Source organism: Microcaecilia unicolor, chromosome 5 (assembly GCF_901765095.1).
Source record: "Microcaecilia unicolor chromosome 5, aMicUni1.1, whole genome shotgun sequence".
NCBI classification, from domain to species: domain Eukaryota; kingdom Metazoa; phylum Chordata; class Amphibia; order Gymnophiona; family Siphonopidae; genus Microcaecilia; species Microcaecilia unicolor.
Window position 1 is genome coordinate 324,277,923 of NC_044035.1, and position 27,043 is coordinate 324,304,965.

Below are 27,043 nucleotides of genomic sequence, written 5' to 3' on the forward strand. Positions count from 1 at the left end.
TGACAGAGGACATCTAGGAACTGGAGGAGAGACTTGTATCAAGAATAATGCCTAAATATTGTAAGGAGATTCACTAATTGTAGAGGGGGAACCCTGCAGTGTAGGAGAAAATGGTAGGATGAGATGAGCGACCTGTGATACACTGCAATTGAGGGGATATGATAGAGACATTTAAATATCTCAGTGGCATTAATGTACAGGGGGTGAGCCTTTTTCGAATAAAGGAAAACTGGAATGAGAAGGCATAGGATGAAGTTAAGAGGAAATAGGCTTAGAAGGAATCTAAGAAAATACTCTTTCACAGAAAGAGTGGTGGATGCGTGGCATGGCCTCCCGGTGGAGGTCATGGAGACAAGGACTGTGTGTATGTATAGACTTTCAGTGAGAAATTTGACATACTTTGTCATCATATTAGTATTTAAACAACATTTAATTATCTTAAGCTATGTTGATGTTACTGACATTTTACTGCTACTACTTAGCGATTTTTGCATGTTAAAAATGTTTGCGTTTAAAACACAGTAAAGTAAGGTCATTCAAATGATACAATTAAGTGTGTCAGAATTTCATAGTCACTGTGAATTCTCATTGTCCAACCCCAGCTTTAGCACAGGCCTTCATTTGCTTTGGGAAGTTCTTAACAAGTCTTGTCAATCGGTCGCTGTGGCAGGCTGTCCCAGATCATGTGCAGTACTTCCTTGAGTTTGGTGATTGTGGCTTTGGGTGAAGCTTGTGATAGCCCTGCAAGTCTAGGTTACCGCTCAAGTCTGTAACTTCACTGTGTTTAAAGATGTATCTCATTCCACTCAGCACATAAAGGTAGATAGTAACAACAAATACAGCTGTAAAATTTCACATTGAAATTCCATGCATTTGCTGAGAAAACAGAAAAAAAAAATCCTATAGGGGGGTGTTTTTTTTTTGTTTTTTTTTTTTGTTTTGCCTCACCTTATTTTTGTGTGTATGTATATAGGGCTGCATTTCGATTACAGTTTTTAATTGAGCAATTAAAGGTGGGGCATAGCCAGCCATTTATTAGTGGGGGGGGTGCACAGGGATGGACTGGAAGGGAGACACGCATCCCCCCCCCCCCAAAAAATAAAATAAACGCATTAAATATCATACCTTTGCTAGTGGAGATGCTGAAGCCCTGCCAGTTGAAGAAAACCATTGCCAAAAGTGGCTCCCTTCTTCCTTGTGCTGCCTCAGGAGCGAGGAAGTCAGTAGGGTGTTTCCAGCCACCAATGCAGGCACTCCCTAAACATGCTCAGTTCATACACACATTGAGCATGCTTGAGAAGTGCAAGTGTTGGTGGCTGGAGGAACCATGCTGATTTCCTCACTGCTGAAGAAAGGGGGTGACTGAGACAGTGGATTTCTTCAGCTAGAGAGACTTGAGATAACCCACCAGCCATTGAATGGGTACTGCAGCTTTGTAGGGGGCCCAGGTCTCCATCCTTTTTGGCTTTGCCACTGATTTAAAGGCCCAGCATTACTCTTTCTTTCCTGTATCCAGGTCCAATTCTCTCTCCCTTCCTCCCCTCTACCCCCAGGTCAATTATTTCTCTCTCCCCTCTCATCCAATGCCTCTTTTTTTTTTTTTTTTCTCTCCCTTCTCTTCTCCCTCTAAGCCCAACGTTTCTCCCCCTGCTTGTACAGTCCAGCATCTCTCCCTCCTCCACCCCCAGTCACCTGAGGTTTGTTCTCTCTCTCTCTCTCCTTTCTATCCAAAATAGCCCTTTGAACAACAACAAAAAAAAAAACCAAACTGTGTGTCTTGAGTCCCACTGCTTCTTTGAGCTGAGGTATGTCTCCTCTTTGCCACCCCAGTTTCAATGCTCACTGTCTGGAATGTCTCCCTCTTCCTCCTATCTGCAAGTAAAACAAGCTCTACTGCACTGGGCAGGAAAGGGGGGTGGGGGAAGGTAAGATGCATTTCCAGATCATAGGAAGGAAGAAATATGCCAGATTGCAGGGAAAGGGTAGTGGGACAGAGATGCCAGAACACGGGGGTGGGGAGAGAAACATGCTGCATTGAAGAAATGAAAGGGAGGGAGCTCCAGTTTTTCTACTTTTTATGAAGGTTTATTTTTCTAGGGTCCATTGTGTCAAAGGCTATTTTGTCGGGGTGCTATATATAATTTTTATATATCCATGGGGTAGGGGAGCAGTCTTTGTCTTCATCACAAATTCCTTTCAAGAGATCTTAAGAAACCTAATCCCAAGTATGAGATTTGAGTTTTCATCCTAAAGGAGGAGAATAAAAGTGTTTATCCACAACACACACACAAAAAGTGAGACACACTTTTTAACTTTTAAAGATTTTGTTTTTCAGTATATGAAAACCTAGTTTACATGTACAACAAAATTGTCAACAGAGAAATTTACTTTCTAATCAAAGCCCTTGACTTGAAGCTTAAACATTTACTTTAATCAATTTTTTTTCCATTATGCAATGGCACTGTAGAACATATTGATTTCAATTTTAGGTCGTTCAAGTCCGCAGCTAGATCCTTTGCGAAAGAGTCCAACAATGGAACAAGCAGTGCAGACCACCTCAGCATCTCATATATCAGTTTCAGCACCTGGAGGGAGGAGAAGTCCTGCCCCAGCAAGGTCTTATCCATTCACCAGCCAAAAGAGTGTAGAAAACCAGGAGCAAAGAAGAGGTAATGTAGATGCCTACTCATTCTCTGATCTTGTTTTCTCTCCTAGAAAGTTCAACCTTTTCCTAAATGCTGGCTTTTCTTCAAAGTTTAAATGTAAGGTCTCAAATCCTCCTTTATAATGCCTGTCTTTGAACAGATGGTATTTGATATGAGAAATTGGGTAATAGGAAAGATGTCAGGTTTCTTAGGAAGTGGTGTTTCTGCTGGACTTGGACATCCATATTTTAGAGGTAGCCAAAACATTTTTTTATTGAATTGTGCACACAATCACTATGACAGATTTTGGAATTAGTGTATTAGAGAATGACCTGGTCTGTGGTGATTGCTCAGTCAGATTACTGCAATGCCTGTTTTGTTGTTGTTAGTCTTTCTGCTCACAGGTTCTACTAAACACTTCATTTGATTTTATCTAGATGATGTATAAAGGGGGGGGTGCATCCCTTCTATTGAGGGATCTACATTTAATTCTCCGAGGACAAGCAGGCTGCTTGTTCTCACGTGTGGGTCAACGTCTGTGTCGGCCCAGGAATCGGCATTTTGCAAGCAAAAAAATTTAAAAGGTTTGCCAGAGTCTTCTGGCGCATGTGCAGCGTGCACTGCGCATGAGCGGACTGATTTCCCGCCCCCCTAGGTACGCCACTGATTTCACGGCTCCAATGAGGAGATTTGCAAGGCTGAAACGTGGTCATCAGTCCACACATTCACATCTCATTACTGCCTTCAGCAGGATACTCGACGTGACAGTCGGTGCTGCAGAATCTGATCGGGGTTTAGGATCCAACTCCACCCCCTTAGATCCATTTTTGATCTATTCCAGGCTGCACTCTCAGTTGTTTATGGTTTAAGGTCAATCTGTTATGTCCTCACCATTGTCGGGCCCAATTGACCAATGTTCATTGTTTTGAGTGAACCTGGGTGCTAAGGATACCCCACAAGTGAGAACAAGCAGCCTGCTTGTCCTCGGAGAAAGCGAAGATACTTACCTGTAGCAGGTATTCTCAGAGGACAGCAGGCTGCTTGTTCTCACAAACCCGCCCACCTCCCCTTTGGAGTTGTTACTATATGCTTTTTGATTTAACTGAAGGGGCACGCTCACAGGGTGGGAGGGAAATCGGTCCACGCGTTCGCGGTGCGCTCTGCATGCCCGCCAGAAGACTCTTACAAAACTTTTAATTTTTTCCTTGCAAAATTCCGATTCCTGGGCCGATGCGGACGTCAACCCACATGTGAGAACAATCAGCCTGCTGTCCTCGGAGAATACTTGCTACAGGTAAGTATCTTCGCTTTATTCCTCACCTTAGCAGAAATGAGTAATCAGTCTTTTCCGAGAATAAGCGGGCTTTTTCTTACATGTGGGTCATGCCGACCTGCATCTCCTGGTCCGGAATTTACAAAAGTCTAATGCGAGACGAGCGTAAGCGCCTTCCCATCCGCTGCGCATATGCAGTCTCCTTGCTTATTTTTCTACCGCTTTGGGGAGAGTTCATATTTTTACCATCTCCTCACATCGCTCAGTCCTAGAGAGCTTTTTTGTGCCTTTTGACTATTTTTTTTTTTTTGGGGGGGGGGGGGGGGGGGGGTACCATGTATTGTGTTCCTTTCGTGGAACCTCTGTCCTTCAATTTTACTTTGTTTTTAGGTGTTTGGCCCGGTTTTAAGTTTCCTTTTTTGCCGTGCCTTGCCCTTTCTCAGGCACCGTTGTTTTAGTTGAGGAAGTTTTTCCTTCCATGTCCGTGAAGGTTCCCAGTGGCTTCATGCACTATACCTGGTGCAATCGGATAATCTCTGGGAAAGACACCACTCTTGGTGTCTTCAATGTCTTGGGCCCAACCATAGCCCCACTGTTTTCTTTGTCTTCGCATAAAGATGTGAATCCAGGTTTCCAGAGAGGCTCAGCAAGAGGCTTTTTGGAGCCAAGTCCATTTCCCAACGTCAGTATCAACATTGAGCATCGCACTGACATTGGGAGTGTTGGCAAGCATGGCTGCTGCTAGACCCTCAGACACTGGGAACAGTGAAGCATCAAGTGGATCTCCACCTGCCCTGAGGCGTCCTGCTGTGCAGGGCCCCTTGGACGGTCCATCATTGGACCTGACACCAAGGAGAAGTGTGGATTCGACGTCATCTTCGTCAGCACAGAGAAACCTCAGTGACGCACTTCGGGCAAAGGCCAATAAGCATTGTCATTGATCGCCCTCAATGCATGGTGCCGGGAGCTCCAGGGCATCAAAGGATTCAGCACCCGAGAAGCGTCGACACCAGAAGAACCATTCCCCTTCATACAGGAGGTGTCGATGCATCTGTCTCCCAGTGTTTTCCTACCCTCTTCACACAGAACGAGGGGTCCCTTCTACATACCATCCTCCAGTCTCTAGCTCTCGCAGCTTAGATTTTGAGAGCCTAGAATTTGTTTCCTTGGGTCTTTCAGAGGGTGTCTCCCGGGTCTTGCCGGCTACCAGGAAAGGTTCCACTAAGAGGCACTATTCTTTCATATGGAGGAGGTTTGCTGTCTGGTATGAGGAAGGCCCTAGATTCCCTTGCTTGCCCTACCCAGACCATGCCTGAATACCTTCTTACACCTATCTGATTCTGGTCTCAAGATCAACTCCGTAAGGGTTCACCTTAGTGCAATTAGTGCTTATCAGCTTGTAGAAAGTAAGCCCATCTTGGTCAGCCTCTAGTTGTTCACTTCATGAGAGGTTTTACTTTTGTCAAAGCCCCCTGTCAGACCTCCACCAGTGTCATGGAATCTCAAAAGTCGTTCTTACCGAGCTGATAAAAGCTCCTTTTGAGGCACTGAATTCCTGCCATCTGAAGTACTTAACCTGGAAGGTCATTTTCTTGGTGGCTATTAACTTCAGCTCTTAGGGTCAGTGAACTTCAGGCCTTGGTGGTGGATGCACCTGATACTAAGTTTCACCACAACAGATTAGTCCTCCACAAACATTCTAAGTTCCTGCCGAAAGTGGTGTCGGAGTTCCATCTGAACCAGTTGATTGTCTTGTCAACATTCTTTCTCCAACCTCATGCCTATCCTGACAGTAGCAGCTTGCATGCCTTGGATTTCAAGAGAGCATTGACCTACTAAGTGGAGCAGACTAGGCCCCACAGACAGTCCGCCCAACTTTTTTTGTTCTGATCCCAACAGGTTGAAGGTCGCCATTGAGGAAATGCACAATCTCTAACTGGCTGGCAGATTTCATTTTTTACTTATGCCCAGGCTGGGCTGACCCTGGAGGGTCATGTCACTGCTCATAATGTCAGAACCATGGCTGCCTCGGTAGCCCACTTGGTCAGCCTCCATTGAAGAAGTTTGCAAAACTGATGTCTTCAGACCACACATGCACATCACACTACTGCCTTGAGCAAGATTCCTGACATGATAGTCGGTTCGGGCAAACAGTGTTGTAGAATCTGTTTGGGGTGTGGAATCCAACTCCACCCTCCTAGGCTCGTTTTATTCTGATCCAGGCTGCATTCTCATTCAGATTGTATATAGTTGCAGGTTAATCTGTGTTATGTCCTCGTTGTTGTGAGGCTCAATTGATCAACGTTTGTTTTTGGTGAGCCTGAATTCCTAGGGATGCCTCACTTGTGAGAATAAATAAGCCTGCTTGTCCTCGGAGAAAGCGAATGTACTTACCTGTAGGAGGTGTTTGTTCTCTGAAGACAGCAGGCTGTATATTCTCACAGTCCTTCCCATCTCCCCTTGGAGTTGTTTCCTTTGTTGTTTTTACTTTATTTTTGCTATAGTATGCACACTGGAGCGTGTCACATGCTCCACTATTCTCTCATTAGACTTTTGTAAATTCCGGACCAGACGATGCGGGTTGGCGTCATCCACTTGTGAGAATATAATGCCTTCCTCAGAACACCTTCTACAGGTAAGTACCTTTACTGTGTAAGGCTCTTTGGGGGGTTAGGCCCTTTCTATTCTTAGGGTCAAATTACTATGCTATAGAACTCGTTAAATTATGCATCCTATGTGGGTAGGGTAATAGAGGAAATACAGGTTCCACAAATAATGTTGCTCATACACTAGCATAAGTATATAAATCTTCTTTATATCACAAGTGTAATAACAGTAGTAGTAATATCCAGCACCTGTCACAAGTCAGCTAATATATGGCTTACAAAATGACAAAATCGCAAATGTGATTTACAGCAAACATAATAATTGATATATCCCCACACTATAATGGGTACACTCTATTCCCAATAAAGATCTTTCTCTCTCCTTCTCCTCTCTCAATGGAAGCTTCTCCGAGGACAAGCAGGCTGCTTGTTCTCACTGGGTGACGTCCACGGCAGCCCCTCCAATCGGAACACTTTTCTAGTAAAGTCCTTTGCTAGCTCTCGCGCGCCGATGCGCACCGTGCATGCGCGGCCGTCTTCCCGCCCGAACCGGCTCGTGTTCGTCAGTCTTCTTTTGTCCGCGCTCGGTACGGTCGTGTTACGCCGTTCGCACCCCTTAAGTTGACCTCGCGCGTCTTTTTTGGACTTTTCGCTAGTAAAAAAAAAAAGAAAAAAGGAGAGAGGATTTCGGAGAAAGGCCCTTTCGGTCTTTTTCCCCTTCCTGTATTTCCAGTTTTTGCCCCGTTAAGTTTCTTTTCGTTTTTGGGGTAGGCCCTTTTCAGGCCTCGGGTCGAATTTTTTTCTCCCCCTCTTTTTGGTGCCTTACCGCAATTACGAGTTTTGATTTCGCCGACGTGATTTTTCCGCCTATGTCATCGAAGTCTCCCAGCGGCTTCAAGAAGTGCACCCAGTGCGCCCAGGTAATCTCGCTCACTGACAGGCACACGTCGTGTCTGGGGGCTGGGCACTGCCTGCAGGCCTGCAGTCTTTGCGCTCTTTTACAGAAAAGGACTCAGCGAGATTGGCCCAGTGGAACGTTTTGTTCTCGGGCTCTTCGTCGGCACCGGGAGTATCGAGTACATCGACGTCGACACCGTCAAGACCTCCGTCCTCGGCCGCGACTGCATCGAGTGCATCAAGGCATCGACCCTCTGCATCGGGGCCGAGACATCGGAAGGCGGCGTCGGTGGTACCGGGACCTCCACTTCTGCTGATGTCGTCGGACGGTGGTGCTTCGACTGGAGTGCAGGTGAGGGCTGTCCATTCCCCTGCTGGTGGCGGTGAGCCTTCGGGTGGGTCTCCCCCTACCCTGAAGGCTCCTGCGGTACAGCCCCCCCGAGACCGACCCTCTTCGGCCTTGGCCCCGAGGAAGGCGACGGCTGGATTTTACGTCCTCCTCGTCGGTACCGGGAAGCTCCGGTGACATGCTTCATTTGAAAAAGTCAAAGAAGCATCGACACCGGTCTCCTTCCCGTATCGGTACCGAGAGCTCTGGGTCGCCGAGGGAGTCGGCACCCAGTAGGCATCGGCACCGAGAGGACCGCTCACCCTCTGTTCAGGAGATGTCGATGCGCTCCACTCTGGACAGCCCGGAACAGCCTCCACGCCCGGAACAGACTCTGACATCGACACCTGCATTGGCTTCCATGTCTTTCTCCACAGCCGCTCTGCACGAGAGTCTCCGGGCCGTTCTCCCAGAGATCCTAGGAGAGCTGTTGCGCCCTTCCCCTCCGGTACCGGGGGTGCTTGCGCCACCGGTACCGTTGAGTGAGGCACCAGCTGGCCCTTTGCCTGTGGTGAGGTCTCAGACATTGGTGCCGCTTACGGTACCGACTGCGGTCACCTCCCAGGAAGGCTCCCCGACGACGTCGGTGGAGGGAACTTCGCGGGCGAGGGAGTCCACCTCTCGACGCCCACACTGTGGCCGTGGTTCCACGGAGTCGAGCCGGGCACGGCTTCAGACACAGGACCGTGAACTTGTCTGATACCGATGGTGAGGCCTCGTGGGAGGAGGAGGAGGACATCAGATATTTCTCTGACGAGGAGTCTGATGGCCTTCCTTCGGATCCCACTCCCTCCCCTGAAAGGCAGCTTTCTCCTCCCGAGAGTCTGTCTTTTGCGGCCTTTGTCCGGGAGATGTCTACGGCCATCCCCTTCCCGGTGGTTGTGGAGGACGAGCCCAGGGCTGAAATGTTTGAGCTCCTGGACTATCCTTCTCCACCTAAGGAAGCGTCCACAGTACCCATGCATCATGTCCTAAAAAAGACATTGCTGGCGAACTGGACCAAGCCATTAAGTAATCCCCACATTCCCAAGAAGATCGAGTCCCAGTACCGAATCCATGGGGACCCAGAGCTGATGCGCACTCAGTTGCCTCACGACTGGAGTTGTGGATTTGGCCCTAAAGAAGGCTAAGAGTTCTAGGGAGCATGCTTCGGCGCCCCCGGGCAAGGACTCTAGAACCTTAGACTCCTTTGGGAGGAAGGCCTACCATTCTTCTATGCTCGTGGCCAAAATCCAGTCTTACCAGCTCTACACGAGCATACACATGTGGAACAATGTGCGGCAGTTGGGCTTGGTGGACAAGCTCCCCCTGAGCAAGCCAAGCCATTTCAGGAGGTGGTCAGGCAGCTGAAGGCGTGCAGAAAATTCCTGGCCAGAGGGGTGTATGACACCTTTGATGTTGCGTCCAGGGCCACTGCTCAAGGTGTGGTGATGCGCAGACTCTCATGGCTGCGTGCCTCCGACCTGGAGAATAGGATCCAGCAGCGGATTGCGGACTCTCCTTGCCGTGCGGATAATATTTTTGGAGAGAAGGTCGAACAGGTGGTAGAGTAGCTCCACCAGCGGGATACCGCTTTCGACAAGTTCTCCCGCCGGCAGCCTTCAGCTTCTACCTCTACAGGTAGATGTTTTTATGGGGGAAGGAAGACTGTTTCCTACTCTTCTGGTAAGCATAGGCACAATCCTCCTTCTCGACAGCCTGCAACCCAGGCTAAGCCCCAGCGCACGCGCTCTCGTCAGCAGTGTGCGCCTCAGCAAGGCCCCTCAGCTCCCCAGCAAAAGCAAGGGACGAGCTTTTAACTGGCTCCAGCAGAGCATAGCCGACATCCAAGTGTCAGTGCCGGGCGACCTGCCGGTCGGGGGGAGGTTGAAAGTTTTTCACCAAAGGTGGCCTCTCATAACCTCCGATCAGTGGGTTCTCCAAATAGTCCGGCAAGGATACACCCTCAATTTGGCCTCAAAACCTCCAAATTGTCCACCGGGAGCTCAGTCTTACAGCTTCCAACACAAGCAGGTACTTGCAGAGGAACTCTCCGCCCTTCTCAGCGCCAATGCGGTCGAGCCCGTACCATCCGGGCAGGAAGGGCTGGGATTCTATTCCAGGTACTTCCTTGTGGAAAAGAAAACAGGGGGGATGCGTCCCATCCTAGACCTAAGGGCCCTGAACAAATATCTGGTCAAAGAAAAGTTCAGGATGCTTTCCCTGGGCACCCTTCTCCCCATGATTCAGGAAAACGATTGGCTATGCTCTCTGGACTTGAAGGACGCCTACACGCACATCCCGATACTGTCAGCTCACAGACAGTATCTGCGATTTCAGCTGGGCACACGTCACTTCCAGTACTGTGTGCTACCCTTTGGGCTCGCCTCTGCGCCCAGAGTGTTCACGAAGTGCTTGGCTGTAGTAGCAGCAGCACTTCGCAGGCTGGGGGTACACGTGTTCCCATATCTCGACGAATGGCTGGTGAAGAACACATCCGAGGCAGGAGCTCTACAGTCCATGCAGATGACTATTCGACTCCTGGAGCTACTGGGGTTTGTGATAAATTATCCAAAGTCCCATCTTCTTCCAGTGCAGAGACTCTAATTCATAGGAGCTCTGCTGGATTCTCGGACGGCTCGTGCCTATCTCCCAGAGGCGAGAGCCAACAACTTGTTGTCCCTCGTCTCGCGGGTGCGAGCGTCCCAGCAGATCACAGCTCGGCAGATGTTGAGATTGCTGGGCCACATGGCCTCCACAGTTCATGTGACTCCCATGGCCCGCCTTCACATGAGATCTGCTCAATGGACCCTAGCTTCCCAGTGGTTTCAGGCTGCTAGGGATCTAGAAGACGTGATCCACCTGTCCACGAGTTTTCTCAAATCCCTGTATTGGTGGACGATTTGGTCCAATTTGACTCTGGGACGTCCTTTCCAAATTCCTCAGCCACAAAAAGTGCTGACTACGGATGCGTCTCTCCTGGGGTGGGGAGCTCATGTCGATGGGCTTCACACCCAGGGAAGCTGGTCCCTCCAGGAACGCGATCTGCAGATCAATCTCCTGGAGTTACGAGCGGTCTGGAACGCTCTGAAGGCTTTCAGAGATCGGCTGTCCCACCAAATTATCCAAATTCAGACAGACAACCAGGTTGCCATGTATTACATCAACAAGCAGGGGGGCACCGGATCTCGCCCCCTGTGTCAGGAAGCCGTCAGCATGTGGCTCTGGGCTCGCCGTCACGGCATGGTGCTCCAAGCCACATATCTGGCAGGCGTAAACAACAGTCTGGCCGACAGGTTGAGCAGGATTATGCAACCTCATGAGTGGTCGCTCAATTCCCGTGTAGTGTGACAGATCTTCCAGGTGTGGGGCACCCCCTTGGTAGATCTCTTCGCATCTCGAGCCAACCACAAAGTCCCTCAGTTCTGTTCCAGGCTTCAGGCCCACGGCAGACTGGCATCGGATGCCTTCCTCCTGGACTGGGGGGAGGGTCTGCTGTATGCTTATCCTCCCATATCTCTGGTGGGGAAGACTTTGTTGAAACTCAAGCAAGACCGAGGCACCATGATTCTGATTGCTCCTTTTTGGCTGCGTCAGATCTGGTTCCCTCTTCTTCTGGAATTGTCCTCCGAAGAACCGTGGAGATTGGAGTGTTTTCCGACCCTCATCACACAGGACGAAGGGGCGCTTCTGCATCCCAACCTCCAGTCTCTGGCTCTCACGGCCTGGATGTTGAGAGCGTAGACTTTGCCTCTTTGGGTCTGTCAGAGGGTGTCTCCCGCATCTTGCTTGCTTCCAGGAAAGATTCCACTAAGAGGAGTTACTTCTTTCTATGGAGGAGGTTTGCCGTCTGGTGTGACAGCAAGGCCCTAGATCCTCGCTCTTGTCCTACACAGACCCTGCTTGAATACCTTCTGCACTTGTCTGAATCTGGTCTCAAGACCAACTCTGTAAGGGTTCACCTTAGTGCAATCAGTGCATACCATTACCGTGTGGAAGGTAAGCCGATCTCAGGACAGCCTTTAGTTCGCTTCATGAGAGGTTTGCTTTTGTCAAAGCCCCCAGTCAAACCTCCTACAGTGTCATGGGATCTCAATGTCGTTCTCATCCAGCTGATGAAACCTCCTTTTGAGCCACTGAATTCCTGCCATCTGAAGTACTTGACCTGGAAGGTCATTTTCTTGGTGTACGTTACTTCAGCTCGTAGAGTCAGTGAGCTTCAGGCCCTGGTAGCCCAGGCCCTACACCAAATTTCATCATAACAGAGTAGTCCTCCGCACTCACCCTAAGTTCTTGCCAAAGGTTGTGTCGGAGTTCCATCTGAACCAGTCAATTGTCTTGCCAACATTCTTCCCCCGTCCTCATTCCTGCCCTGCTGAACGTCAGCTGCACACATTGGACTGCAAAAGAGCATTGGCCTTCTATCTGGAGCGGACACAGCCCAACAGACAGTCCGCCCAATTGTTTGTTTCTTTTGATCCCAACAGGAGGGGAGTGGCTGTGGGGAAACGCACCATATCCAATTGGCTAGCAGATTGCATTTCCTTCACTTACGCCCAGGCTGGGCTGGCTCTTGAGGGTCATGTCACGGCTCATAATGTTAGAGCCATGGCAGCGTTGGTAGCCCACTTGAAGTCAGCCACTATTGAAGAGATTTGCAAAGCTGCGACGTGGTCATCTGTCCACACATTCACATCTCATTACTGCCTGCAGCAGGATACCCGACGCGACAGTCGGTTCGGGCAGTCAGTGCTTCAGAATCTGTTCGGGGTTTAGAATCCAACTCCACCCCCCTAGGCCCATGTTTATTCTGTTCCAGGCTACACTCTCAGTTAGTTGGATAAATTGTTAGGTCAATCTCAGTTATGTCCTCGCCGTTGCAAGGCCCAATTGACCATGTTTGTTGTTTTCAGTGAGCCTGGGGGCTAGGGATACCCCATCAGTGAGAACAAGCAGCCTGCTTGTCCTCGGAGAAAGCGAGTGCTACATACCTGTAGAAGGTATTCTCCGAGGACAGCAGGCTGATTGTTCTCACAAACCCGCTCGCCTCCCCTTTGGAGTTGTGTCTTCCCTTGCCTTTGTTTTGTTACATATGGGACTGACGAACACGAGCCGGTTCGGGCGGGAAGACGGCCGCGCATGCGCGGTGCGCATGGGCGCGCGAGGGCTAGCAAAGGACTTTGCTAGAAAAGTGTTCCGATTGGAGGGGCTGCCGTGGACGTCACCCATCAGTGAGAACAATCAGCCTGCTGTCCTCGGAGAATACCTTCTACAGGTATGTAGCATTCGCTTTCTCACCTTGCCTCAGAGCGATATCCTCTCTGCTCCATCTCTTGGCTGGGGTCATTCCCTTCATGGCACATCCTTTTGGTCCCTCTGCTGTATACTGGAATTCTCCTTCAATTGGCTGGTGTCTAGGAAACCCCTTGTATAGGGGGTTGTCTTTTTCCTGTCATTGTCTGTCTATAGATAAGTTAAAGTAAGTGTAGTGTCTTGCTGGCACTTTGATTGGTCCAGACCTTAGAGACAGACTGGCCTGACCTTACCATGGTCTCAGCATCTGCTGTTCAAAGCAGTACATGGATGTGAAGAGTGCAGCTTATGTTCCTCCTTGTGACTCATGACAATAGTAGTTTATTTGCAGATATGGCTGGATTATTTCTTTGTGTACTTAATATTCCTTCTAAACTCTAAAAACCTAGTTCAGAGGCTTCAGCTCGGTCCCTTATCATAACACCTCTTGTCCGCCCAGGAATAATGGAATAGCCTAATAGCGAGTGCAGTGGGCTGAAAAACTGGGGAACTGCAGCTTCATGTGAGTCCAAGCAAGTCACGTAATACTCCATTGCTTCATGTGCATAACTTAGATTGTGAGTCCACTAGGGAGAGAGTACCTGCATTATATATATATATATATATATAACCACTTTGGTTGTACCACAGATAGGCAGGACATCAAATCCATGACCCTTTGCCCTCTCATAACACTGTTTCCATTATTCCTTCCCACTAATCCAGAACCTGTGGGTTAATTATGTCCATCAACCAGCAGGTGGAGGTAGAGAACTGAAAATTGAGCTCAGGCATCTTTCTTGGCATCTAGTCCAGCTCCTCAGTATTACATAGACAAGCAGAAAGGAAAAACTCAGAATAAACACAACAACCTTAAACAACTTGCTAACCTAACACTAACCATACAAGCAAACATGTTTGGCCCTCTCTCATCGCTGGACAACTTGTAGAGAACAAAAGATATGCAGGAAACACCATGCAAGGTGACAGTCATTATATGACCCATTACTTCCATCAACTAAACATCTCCGAAACCTTGGGTGAGCCTCTGGAACAGAGTGAAGAACTAATGGAAAGAATTTATCAGGTAAGACCTAACTTCTCCTTCCATTGCGTAGCTTCTCACTATTCCAGAACTTGTGGGATATTCAAAAGTAATCCCTAGAGTGGGTGAAATCCTGACACCACCATTGCCCTGAGGACCAAAGCCCCAAAACTGGCTTGTTGAGCACACTGTAACGTCCACCCTATAGTGCCTGGTAAAGGCATGCAACATTAACCAGGTTTCCGCACTGCAAATATTCGCTGAAGAAAGTAAAGTACTCTCTGCCCAGGATGTTGCTATATGCCTTGTAGATTGAGCCCACAAGGCGTGAGAACCCTACTTCCTGGTAAGCAAATAAGCTGACACGATAGTTTCCTTCATCCATCTAGCAATTGTGGACTTGGAAGCCATGAGGCCAAGTTTGTTTTACTAAAAAACAGTTTGTCTGATTTGTGTACAGTGATACCTCGGTTTTCGTTGATAATCGGTCCGAAAACAATCAATGAAAACTGAGGCAATTATTTCCATATGAATCAATGTAAATCCAATTAATTCGTTCTAGACACTCCAAAATACATACCAAAAACACACTTTATAGAGAATAAATGTAGTCCCATGATGGAGCTAAAGGGAAAGGGTTAACTTATTAGCAAGGGAAACACTTAACAGGGAAAATGAGATTTGAGCACATGTGATTTTATCTAGCGTGTATTGCGTTAGAAGCGCGGGGTGATGCTCACCCAACAAGAAACCGCCACAATGAGCAGGCGAACGCGTGGGTCGCCCTTTGTTTTAGCAAAATTAGCAGCGAAAACCGAGGCAACCAACGAAATTCAAGACACATTTTTCACTGAACAAATCAATGAAAACCGAAACCAACGAAAACTGAGGTTTCACTGTACTTACAGATATCTAATGAGGAATCTGCACAAATCGAGAGTCTTAAAGGAAGAATACAGAGCCTCTTTATCCTCTCTACAAAAGGAAGGATGCTCCACAAATCGGGTGAGATGAAATGTTGACACCAGTTTCAGAAGAAAGGAAAGAACCATGCACAGGGAGACCCCCACCTCCAAAAAGCTAGGAAAGGGATCCCGACAAGAGCCTGAAGCTCTGAAACCCTATGGGCCGATGCAACAAATACTGAGCACGCTGTTCAGCCTATGATCTTTCAAGGAGGATTGGATCAAAAGTAGGCTTCTAAAGAGCCTGAAGGACTAAATAGAAGTTCCACTGTTGACACGGCATAAGAAAGGGAGGCCGCAAGTGTCCCGCTCCCCACAAGAATCGATCAATATCCGGGTGTGCCGCAACCTGAACTTTAGAGAACCCAATGCCAATCCTTTCTGAAGGCCTGCCTGGAGAAATGCTAGGATGTGTACGATCTAAGCAGAGAAGAGAGAAAGTATATGCTCAGAACACCAGCCATTGAATATCCTCAGCCTCGCATATACCATGGATATAGAGTATTTCCAAGCTTGAAGCAAAGTAGGGAGTTTAAAAAAGGTTTGGACGGCTTCCTAAAGGAAAAGTCCATAGACCGTTATTGAATGGGCTTGAGGAAAATCCACTATTTCTGGGATAAGCAGTATAAAATGTTTTGTACTTTTTTGGGATCTTGCCAGGTATATTGTGACCTGGATTGGCCACTGTTGGAAACAGGATGCTGGGCTTGATGGACCTTTGGTCTTTCCCAGTATGGCAATACTTATGTATTAATATGTAGCAATGGCTGAATCAGAATAGCTTTTTCGTCTCAGTTGAACACTTTCAATAGCTAAGCCTCATGTCAACACTTTCAATGGCCAAGCCGTAAGACTAAAGGGGCACGGATCCTCAATGAGCCCCCTCATTCTCAGTGAAGATGATGAACTGATGTAGAAGCGCAAGGCTCCTCAATGGAAAACACTGCTAGTGGCTTAGAGGCAGTGGGGTGAGAAACTGAAGCACTTTTCAGCAATTCTGCCCCTGCCTCAGTAAATAGATGTGGTCTAAGAGCAATATAAACTCAGAGAAAACAAAGATCCTGATGCAGCTGAATGCTCTGTCGGGCCCTGAGGCTGTAAAATGGCAGCTGTGCTCTGCATGTGATCAGACAGAGGCTGCTTCTCCCTGCCAGTTGGTCCCGACCAAATGATGCATTTCCCATGCTCTTCTGCATCAAACTGCACACCATCCCCACTGGAGAGTCCGAAGATCCCCCAGCATATTCAGATTCTGCGCCAAATCCAAAACTGTGCTGCCACCAACCTTTTCCTCCGTGTCCCACGAGATTCCTGGCTTGCATGCACTACGCTCCAACACTGGCCAGTAGGCTCTACAGCAGGAACACTGCCTCTGTGGGGGTCGCCGTTCACCCCAACTGTAACAAGCACAGCACGTGTCCTAAGCAGTGAGTCAATGTCTCTCCCCTGCACCAATAGAATTACAGCCTTCCAAGTCGTTCAGAGTCACTTTAGTTGGACTTATCATTGCCAGCTGCTGGCACCCAAGCTCAGTGTCTCCGCAAGCCTTACCTTAGATGCGAGGCTCAGGACCGATGATAACTCTGTCCCACGCTCTCCATAAAACCTCTTCCCTTTTTTTTTTTTTTTTTTAAAGGTTGTGCTGGAAAAGGAGAGCTCCTTGGGAAACAAGTAAAGGGAGGGAAGAAGTAAATTCTTAGGGCACTGAAGACAACCAGATATGACATCACAGACTCGAGATCAACAGGGAACCAGTTAACCAACTGAAACAGGAGCAAAAACATTCAGAGCCAGAGGCTGAAAAGTTTGTCCATCCACCTGCTGGAGATAGAGAACTGAAAACTAAGCTGACATCTTTTGACATCCAGTTCAGCTCCTCTATTTTCTAGCTCCACCTTCTGGTTGATGGACACAACTATCCCACAGGTTCTGGAATAGTGGGAAGCTACATAATGGAGGCAGTGTTATTGTAGAGGGCAAAGGGTCATGGATTTGATGTCCTGCCTATCTGTGGTACAACCAAAGTGGTTTACATATATATGTAGGCACTCCTTCCCGAGTGGACTCGCAATCTAAGTTATGCACCTGAGGCTGGAGCAGTTGGTGCAGTTGTGTCCATTTTGTGGAATGAACTCACTTTTTTGTTTTTATTTTAATGTTGGGGGTTTGGTGGATGGCAATTGTGAGGTGTTTGTTTTTTTTGTTTTTTTTTAATTTGTCTTTCGTTATGTGTAATATCCAATATGCTTGTGGGGTTTTGAAGGGTTTTTTTTGTTTGTTTTTTAACGGGCAGTTTCATAAATTATTTATGTAGTGAAATGATATAGTAAACAACTTTTAAATGGTTGACTTTGGCATATTTTACATGTTATTTTTTCAGGGCCTAGCAGAACATAGTAAGAATGACAGGAGGGGCACTACACATACCTTGCTTACAGCTGCATTAGGTCTGCACTGCTTCATCCTGCCTCTTCTGACAGGAAGTCCTCAAAGAGAATGGAATGCAGCAGCGCTGGAGTGTAGGACTGTGGAGAAAGGCCTCACAACAGCGCTGATAGAGGGTGGCAGAGGTTGGACCTGGGGGGGGGGGGGGGGGGGGGGACATGGGCACACCAGCCAATAGATGCAGGAGGGTGTTTGCAACCTTAGTTCCAGGCCTATGCGTTTTGTACAGTATAATTCGTATATTTTTTTTCCAGCTGATACACACAAAATTTCAAGATCAGAAGCAGAGCAAGCTAAACATGAAAACAAAGATTCAAGTAAGAGGCAAGCAGGTATACAAAGCTTTTTTTTTTTTTTTTTCCCCCCTCCCTATTAGTAGACAACTAGTTGTTCATGGACTTCTTATACATAATGTGTTCAGTTACTATCCTTTTGTGTATGTCTTGTGTGATTATTCCTTTAACTGTTGCTATGAAAGGGAAAGGGGATAGGATTTGTTATACCGCCTTTCAAAGCAGTTTACATATTATATACAGGTACTTACATCTGGGCCAATGGAGGGTTAAGTGACTTGCCCAGAGTCACAAACAGCTGCAGGGAGAATTGAACCCAGTTCACTAGGATCAAAGCCCGCTGCACTAACTACTTGACTGCTGTTACTCCCCCTCCTTCCTAATAGCAGTTTGTCAGGTTAATAGAATAAGTAAAAATAAAATGAGGGGACTAGTCTATCTTGGATACAATTGTACTAAAAACTGTTCACTAATGATTAAATGTTACATGCGATGTTGAGGCTGCTGTAGTTTCTAAACTAGTTGGCCTTTCAGGTTGATTTTTGGTAGGTGTACTAAATGCACGGCTGTAATGAGGCATTCCAATTTGCAGCACTTTCCTTCAAGTGGTTGAAAAATTATAAGCATTCAAAGTTAGTATCAAAAGCATTTTTGCCCATTTTGGGCTATCTTTGATGCCCTTGATCTCCAGTGGGACAGCTTCAATATTCTTTCTTTTAGCACCATTAGAAAGAGCAGATTTCCTTTTATCAGAATATGTAGTTTTCATTTTGGAGTCTCTTCATATAAGGATTGCAAAAATGCCCTCAAATGTTTGCGGGCAGCAGCCTGTGATTTCTTCACTACACCCTTGATACAAGTGTAGTAAAAGTGATTCTTCTTTGAAAAAGCACCAGTTTTTTAAAATTAAGAACACATTATGTTATAAAACTGTATTCAAGAAAACTAAAAAACAGGAATGTTTTTTAGGATGTGGAAGGATGAGGCCAGGTTTCATAACAGGTTTAAAGAAAACTGCAGTCAGTTAGGATGACCGACTCATGCGTAAACTACCCACTGATATTCTAGTCTGTAGAGCAGTCTGAGAGCAGCTGCTAACAAGAATATTTGGGTTCTATTAGTCAAAAGGTTTAATTCACTCTCTAGATATGTCAGCTAAATGTGAAGTACTGGAAAAATTTATTAATCCTCCTAAATTTTTACCCTCTGGATTGTACTCTCACCCCTATCCTTTACTTGTGAACTGAACTAGGGTTGCTTTGTTTACTGACCAGTCATAATTTGCATTTGGTGGTCCTGATATTACTAGAATCTCATATTTCTTGTTAACTCTTTTAATGGTGCAGCTTCAGGTGGGCCATCAGTAAGAAGAGGCCGTGGTGGACATCGTGGTGGTAGAGGAAGATTTGGTATTAGAAGGGATGGACCAATGAAATTTGAAAAGGACTTTGACTTTGAAAGTGCTAATGCACAGTTCAACAAGGAAGAAATTGACCGAGAGTTTCACAGTAAATTGAAATTGAAAGGTAAAGTTCCTCTTCCCCTGTTGCATTTCAGTGTAGAAAGAGATCTGCATCTCCATATCTGACAAGTTATTGTACAGTTTTGCAAGTTTTATTTCCCTTGCACTCTTAAAGGTAAGTTACTTAGATTTGAGTTTAACCTGTTTGCTCAAAATAAATTTAATATGAAATTCTGAATGTAAAACAAAAAATGGAATTCAGTAATTAATGATAATCCATTCATGGTCTGTGTGTGTGCTTTCTATCTTCATGTTTGTGTGTTTAATATTAGTATCCATTTTTTTAACTGCATTAAAACAATGTGTGCTGTGATAAGCTCAAGCCCAGTCCTCAGAACACACCAAGCCAGTCAGGTTTTCAGGATACCCTGTAATGACAATGCATGAGATAGATTTGCATGGAATGGAGGCAGTGCATGCAGTCTCTCTAATGCATATTCACTGTGGATATCCTGAAAACTAGACTAGTTTGAGAACCTTTTGAAGTTCATGATCACTCCTCTGTTAATTATTTCTGTAGTGCTGCAGAACATATACATCACTGTACAGAAGCAGAAGAGAGAGTTTGTCCCATGTTCCTAAAAGCATAAATGGGGTTTTGGTGAGACTCTAGAATACAGAGAAGGGTTAGAAACAAAAACCTAGGCTACCTTTTAAGGGTTTTGCCAATTTTAAATTGGCATTTTAGGGTGACTTCTTCCTTACAGTGCTATTACGCTAAGTTATCACTGTAGAACCTTATTGCAAAAGGTTTGTGTGTTGTAATTCTCAGCCTGCCTTCAGATACCGGGGTTACCATCTGACCTGCTTCTGAGCTTTGTTAAAATGTTTGCAATTAACACTAAAACCTCTTGAGTCAATGCTAGAGAAACCTCCAACCAAGAAACCACAAACAAAACCAAGTATACAAGAACTGTCATTCATTTTTCATCTGAAGTCTAAATCTCCTCTCCCCAAAATAGTTTCAACCAACATAATTCCCCAGTTATATTAAAGATCCTTAGCATCCCTAGACGATATACAGTTGGAGCCTTGTATAGAAATGAATCCCATACACCTTTTCCTCTACCCTCATCCCAACCCTATATAAAACCAACTAAGGAATCCAAGTGTCTGGGTTCTTATTACCCCCAGATCTCCTATAAGGTAAAGATAACTCCTGACTTGCTCACATTAAACATCTGCCTTTTAGACGCCCAGTCTCGTAAGGTTCTCTTATAATTTTTCACAATCCTCTCACGATTTAACAACTTTAAATAACTTTGTGTTGTCAGCAGATTTAATTGCCTATTGTACACCCTAAAATGGAAGCCATGTATTACACGATAAGTGGTTCAAAAGCATCTCTGTACAGCTCCAAAAGGAGTGAACCAAGGTGTTTTCCATTATGTTCCCAGTCTTCCAGGATGTGTGGGTCGCTATGTCCATCAACCAGCAGGTGGAGAAACTCAGAACTGAGCTGTCCCATATATATTCAGCCAGCCAGCTCTGTTCTCCTATATTTTCTGTTTCCAGCAGGTGGATGGACATGCGGTCCTGCTCCTACGTAAGTACATAAGTATTGCCATACTGGGGAAGACCAAAGGTCCATCGAGCCCAGCATCCTGTTTCCAACAGTGGCCAATCCAAGTCACAAATACCCGGCAAGATCCCCAAAATGTACAAAACATTTTATACTGCTTATCCCAGAATTAGTGGATTTTCCCCAAGTCCATTTTAAAACTCTGCTAAGCTAACCGCCTTTACAACATTATCTGGCAACGAATTCCAGAGTTTAATTACACGTTGAGTGAAGAAACATTTTCTCAGATTCATTTTAAATTTACTACATTGTAGCTTCATCGCATGCCCCCTAATCCTAGTATTTTTGGAAAGCATAAACAGACGCTTCACATCTACCCGTTCAACTCCACTCATTATTTTATAGACCTCTATCATATCTCCCCTCAGCCGCCTTTTCTCCAAGCTGAAGAGCCCTAGCCGCTTTAGCCTTTCCTCATAGGGAAGTCGTCCCATCCCCTTTATCATTTTCGTCGCCCTTCTCTGTACCTTTTCTAATTCCACTATATCTTTTTTGAGATGTGGCGACCAGAATTGAACACAATATTCGAGTTGCGGTCGCACCATGGAGCGATACAAAGGCATTATAACATCCTCATTTTTGTTTTCCATTCCTTTCCTAATAATACGTAACATTCTATTTGCTTTCTTAGCCACAGCAGCACACTGAGCAGAAGGTTTCAATGTATCATCGACGACGACACCTAGATCCCTTTCTTGGTCCGTGACTCCTAACATGGAACCTTGCATGATGTAGCTATAATTCTGGTTCCTCTTTCCCATATGCATCATTTTGCACTTGCTCACATTAAACATCTGCCATATAGACGCCCAGTCTTGTAAGGTCCTCTTGTAAGTTTTCACAATCCTCCCGCGATTTAACAACTTTGAATAACTTTGTGTCATCAGCAAATTTAATTACCTCACTAGTTACTCCCATCTCTAGGTCATTTATAAATATGTTAAAAAGCAGCGGTCCCGGCACAGAGCCCTGGGGAACCCACTAACTACCCTTCTCCATTGAGAATACTGACCATTTAACTCTAATCTCTGTTTTATTTTGTATTTTTTGTTACATTTGTACCCCACGCTTTCCCACTCATGGCAGGCTCAATGCGGCTTACAGGGGGCAATGGAGGGTTAAGTGACTTGCCCAGAGTCACAAGGAGCTGCCTGTGCCGGGAATCAAACTCAGTTCCTCAGTTCCCCAGGACCAAAGTTCACCATCCTAACCACTAGGCCACTCCTCCACTCCACTATCTTTTAACCAGCTTTTAATCCACAATAGAACACTACGTCCTATCCCATGACTCTCCAATTTCCTCTGGAGTCTTTCATGAGGTACTTTGTCAAAACACCTTCTGAAAATCCAGATACACAATATCAACCGGCTTCCCTTTATCCACATGTTTGTTCACCCCTTCAAAGAAATGTAGTAGATTGGTGAGGCAAGATTTCCCTTCACTAAATCCATGTTGACTTTGTCTCATTAATCCATGCTTTTGAATATGCTCTGTAATTTTGTTCTTAATACTAGTCTCTACCATTTTGCCCGGCACCGACGTCAGACTCACTGGTCTATAATTTCCCGGATCTCCTCTGGAACCTTTTTTAAAAATCGGCGTTACGTTGGCCACCCTCCAATCTTCCGGTACCACGTTCGATTTTAAAGAAAAATTACATATTTCTAACAGTAGCTCCGCAAGCTCATTTTCCAGTTCTATCAGTACTCTGGGATGAATACCATCCGGTCCAGGAGATATGCTACTCTTCCTGGTTCCGAGGTCCTGCTCCTCGCCCAGTTGGTCAGCTGGTCTCCCAGTCGAGCCTAGTGGGTGACTGTCTAATTGGAGTCATATCTGGTGGTGCCAGATCCCTGTATCTGGTCCCTGCAGAGCCCTGCAATCCTATCATTTTCCTCTGCTCTCTAGTGCTGCCTGGCCACAATTTTAAAGCTGTATAAAAATAAAAAGGCCCCAAATAACTAAGTCTAAGAAAAGGGGAGACTGTCTTCATTCCAGCAGCTTCAAGGAACACGAAGTAAGCAGTACAGGTCTGTGCTCGGGTGGAGCTCCAGGACAGCCCCTTGTCATGGGGGCTGGGAGGTTAGTGTGTGTCTCGGAGGAGAGAGAAAGTTGGTGTGGTGGGGTCCTTCCTTGGAACAGCATTCCAGTCTTGCCGGTTTAGGAATGCTCGTGGCTGGATTTCTGTGTCAGATGTTTGTTAAAAAATATATATATGGTGCCCTGTTTCGTGCGCTTGGGGGTAACTGGAGTCAACGATTTCATTCCTGCAAGCTTCCGGGTGACGCAGCTATGGCCTCTTAAGGCAGGGCCTGTTCCCTGCTCTGTGCGGTTCCCCTTCACAGCGGGTTGTTTTTGTCAGTTTCAAGAAAAAATGGCATGGGCACTGGAGGCACCGGCAGAGGAGTTCTCCAGGCAAACGGGACATTGGAGAATGGGTGCGGCGTTCTTCTGGTGCTTCTCCATCAGCAGAGGTGTGAAGCTGTTGCTCAACTTTCACTATATCTTTTTTGAGATACGGTGACCAGAATTGAATACAATATTCGAGGTGCAGTTGCACCATGGTGCAATAGAAAGGCATTTATGTAGTCATGGCATTTTTCCACAATTGTTTTCCTCCACTTTGAATTCAGTCTTGAACTCTTTCCACAGGAGCAGTATTTTTAAGCTACCTTTATTTCTATAGATTTTCTTTCGGGAGGGGGGGGGGGGGAAGACACTTGCATTTGCACTTGCTGATAAATGTTGCGTGATTGAGTGCTAATAAATTCTCCATACTTCATAGATATTTAAATTTCTTCAGCTTGCTTGAGCATCATTTTAGACACAGACCATAACTAGACAAATGCTTTCCTGATTTCTAGATGATAAACCAGAGAAACCAGTTAATGGAGAAGATAAAGGTGACTCTGGGGTCGACACCCAGAACAGTGAAGGAAACGTTGACAAGGAAGATCCACTTGGGCCCAACTGTTATTACGATAAAACTAAATCCTTCTTTGATAACATCTCCTGTGATGATAATAGGTAAAACCTTAAACTAATACTTTGCTGTTTTTTTTTCAAGAGTGTACATTTTTAAAACTGATATACCCTCAATAATGAGTGGAAGCTATGCCAAACAGGGCTTTAATTCAGCAGAAGCTATGATGAGTGATTCGAGTAATCTCTGGAGGTGAAGCCATATGTTTTTGTTTTACTTTTATTTGTAGTTAAGAAGACTGCTTATCCCTGTAGACTTACAACTATTGAACAGAGTGGAGACATTCAAAGCTACTACAAAGCTTGGATCCTCCCATCAGTTTTGTTTTGTTTTGGTTTTTTTTTTTAGAAGTATCTTATCCTCATTCTCTACTCACTTTTCTCATTGTAAAATAGATTGTTGGTCCTTGTAGCTGAGACTACTACAATTTTGCATTGGTATAGATGGGTTATTCAGAAACTTGCTATTTGTTTTTGTTCTTTCTGAAGCCTGCATGCTCCTAGTTATGGTGTTAGATGCTTTCCCTGTGGGACTTGGTATCTTTGAGGATGCTCCTTGCTTTGGTTCAATTTGTGTAACTTTGGGGTTGCTTGCCATGCTAAAATGAGGAGTTCTAGAAAGTACCTAGATGTTGGAGGCCCTGCTCTGTCTAGCAAAAGCTGCTGAAATACTTTTAAATGGGGGCATATTTAGGCGAATGCACGACTCATGATGCATTAAATGGAAATCTATTGAAGCTCTTTTATTCTCTCCACTATAGAGAGAGGAGACAGACGTGGGCTGAAGAAAGGAGGCTAAATGCAGAGACATTTGGACTTCCGCTGCGTTCTAACAGAGGCCGTGGTGGATACAGAAGCAGAGGTGGCATGGGGTTCCGTGGCAGCCGAGGCCGTGGAGGTGGAAGAGGTGGTTTCCCTGCCCCACGAGGTTTCCGTGGGGGTTTTAGAGGAGGACGTGGAGGCAGGGAGTTTGCAGACTTTGAATACAGGGTAAATCATCTAAAAAAAAATACTTGTACTCCTTTCTTTCCTTATTACGCAGTCAAGAAAGCAATACATTGCAAAACTGATTCAGGTGAAATGTCCCCAATTTATTCAGCTGATTGATAAATACTAAGCATGGGTCCTGTGTGAAATAACAGCTTTTAATTTGTATGGCTTTTACTGACTCTCCTCCTCTGTCCTACTAGTACTCTAATGTCCACCAAATTCCATCAAAGCCTGAGCTTCAAGAGATGCTGATGGTGAACCCATCAGTATGAGTTTTTAGGTTTCTAACAAAAAATGATTTTCTCATTTTGAAGGGAACATTTTGTAAGGCTGTCGCCCAGAAACTTTCATTCATTCATTCCAGCATTGTTGTAGATACACTAATTGGATATAATCTTTCTCTTCTGCTTTTTTTTTTTTTTTTTGTGGGGGTGGGGGGGCTTCTGATTGCTGGGTATGAATTAAGTCAAAGGGATAGTTATCAAGGCTGTGGAGTTTGAAGTGAGACAGTCTATAAAAATGTACTGACTGACAGGTTCAAAATAAAGATGTACAACATTATAAGGTATGGTGTGTGTGTGTGTATATATATATATATATATACACACACACACCTTATAATGTACATTTTTATTTTGAACCTAAGTCACAGTATCTGGGAAATATGTTATATGTACCAGTATTTTAGATCCAATATATATATGTATGTATGTGTGTGACCTGTTGAGCATAAAGGTACTAAAAGTGGAGTTACAAATAACAAACTGTAGAAGTTTGAAGGGGCAACTTTTTAGTTTTGTGTACTATAGGATCAGTAGAATGGGACTCTACAGCTTTTTCGCAACCTTCATGTTTTTTCATGTTCTACAGCCTAAAAACTGCAGGTATCAAAAGTGGGGTATGTAATTTCTGGGGTTAATTACATTTTTTTATTGATAAATATTTATTTTTTAAAGGCAGAATTAGTCCATACCTGAGGCTGAAATGTTGTAGGATTATGAAGTTGATATTCCTCTATCTTGAGGTATATGTCTCACAAAAAAAAATCCCTTTTGGTAGCTTTTTGCTCAGAAACTCACTTATATATCTTTGTCCTAGATCTAAAGTACTGGTAAATTAAGTTACTTTTACCAGAATTTTAGATCTAGAACAAAAAATTGTAAAGTCTATCAGTAGGAGTTGGAGTTTGACAGTAGAAAAATAGGAGTCAAAATCGAAGGTTTGGTGTACTGACTCCACAGCCTTGGTTTGAAAGTTGAATTTTTCTTGTTATTGGTGGATACAATATAGTTGTTTATACACAGGGAAAGCATAGATCTGCAATTCTTTGCCTCCCTGGGAATTCCCATTTAGAGTTTTTAGGCAATCGGAAGAAGGTTGCACTCAAAAGGACCTGTAGTAGCTTTCAGCCTAACAAAAGCCGACATTGAATTGGAAACCTTATCTGTGGTACAGTATGATTTGATTAGGAGGTAGGGTGGTTATGAATTTCAAGAAGTGTGTTATAACTATATGATCAAGGTTATTTTTCTTAAAAGGCAAGTAACATTTTATTTATTTATTTTTCCTTTTCCTTCCAGAAAGACAACAAAGTAGCTGCATAGTCTACAAGGAAACTTACTAGGTGAAAATTTTCAGTCTTCATGGACAGTCCAGAGAATTAGTTTCTTTGCAAACAATGGAGAATTTTTTATTTTATTCTATATTCGTCACCAGCACTGGGGTTTAGCTGCTTAACTTTACATGGTGAAAGGCAGTTAAGTACATTTTTGAAAAAATGGCCATTTTTGTCAAGGTTGAGCATTAAATATATTTGAAATAGCAGAAGGATGAGAAACTATTTCTTATGTATAGTTAAAATGAAAAAAAAATTAACAGTACTTCAGTGGAGCTCAAAAGTATTTTTCCATAACTAAGGATTTTTTTCTTAAATTGTATTTGATAATTGCTCAGAGTTAGATAATTGTATGCAGAAAGCCGTCAATACTGTGAGTTTAGATCCACTGAAAGTTGTTTTGGGAAATCCTGTAATATTCCTATTGAGGTTCTGTCCTTTGTCAAATAGTTTGGGTGCCAGGTAGTGGAGAACTTCCTTTTGTGAGTCACCTGTGTACACATACAGTAAATACTGTTTCTTA

General features: G+C 45.1%; 1 protein-coding gene across 1 annotated transcript in view; it reads left to right on the plus strand.

Moving 5' to 3' along the window:
• The window catches only part of LSM14A (LSM14A mRNA processing body assembly factor), a 78,718-nt gene extending 51,952 nt beyond the window's left edge, over nt 1–26,766 (plus strand). The window contains 6 exon segments of the mRNA XM_030204440.1: nt 2,490–2,669; nt 17,790–17,867; nt 19,175–19,354; nt 23,798–23,960; nt 24,677–24,905; nt 26,486–26,766. Coding sequence (XP_030060300.1) covers nt 2,490–2,669; nt 17,790–17,867; nt 19,175–19,354; nt 23,798–23,960; nt 24,677–24,905; nt 26,486–26,509 — 854 coding nt within the window. The 3' untranslated portion in view covers nt 26,510–26,766.
• Nucleotides 26,767–27,043: the final 277 nt, after the last annotated feature.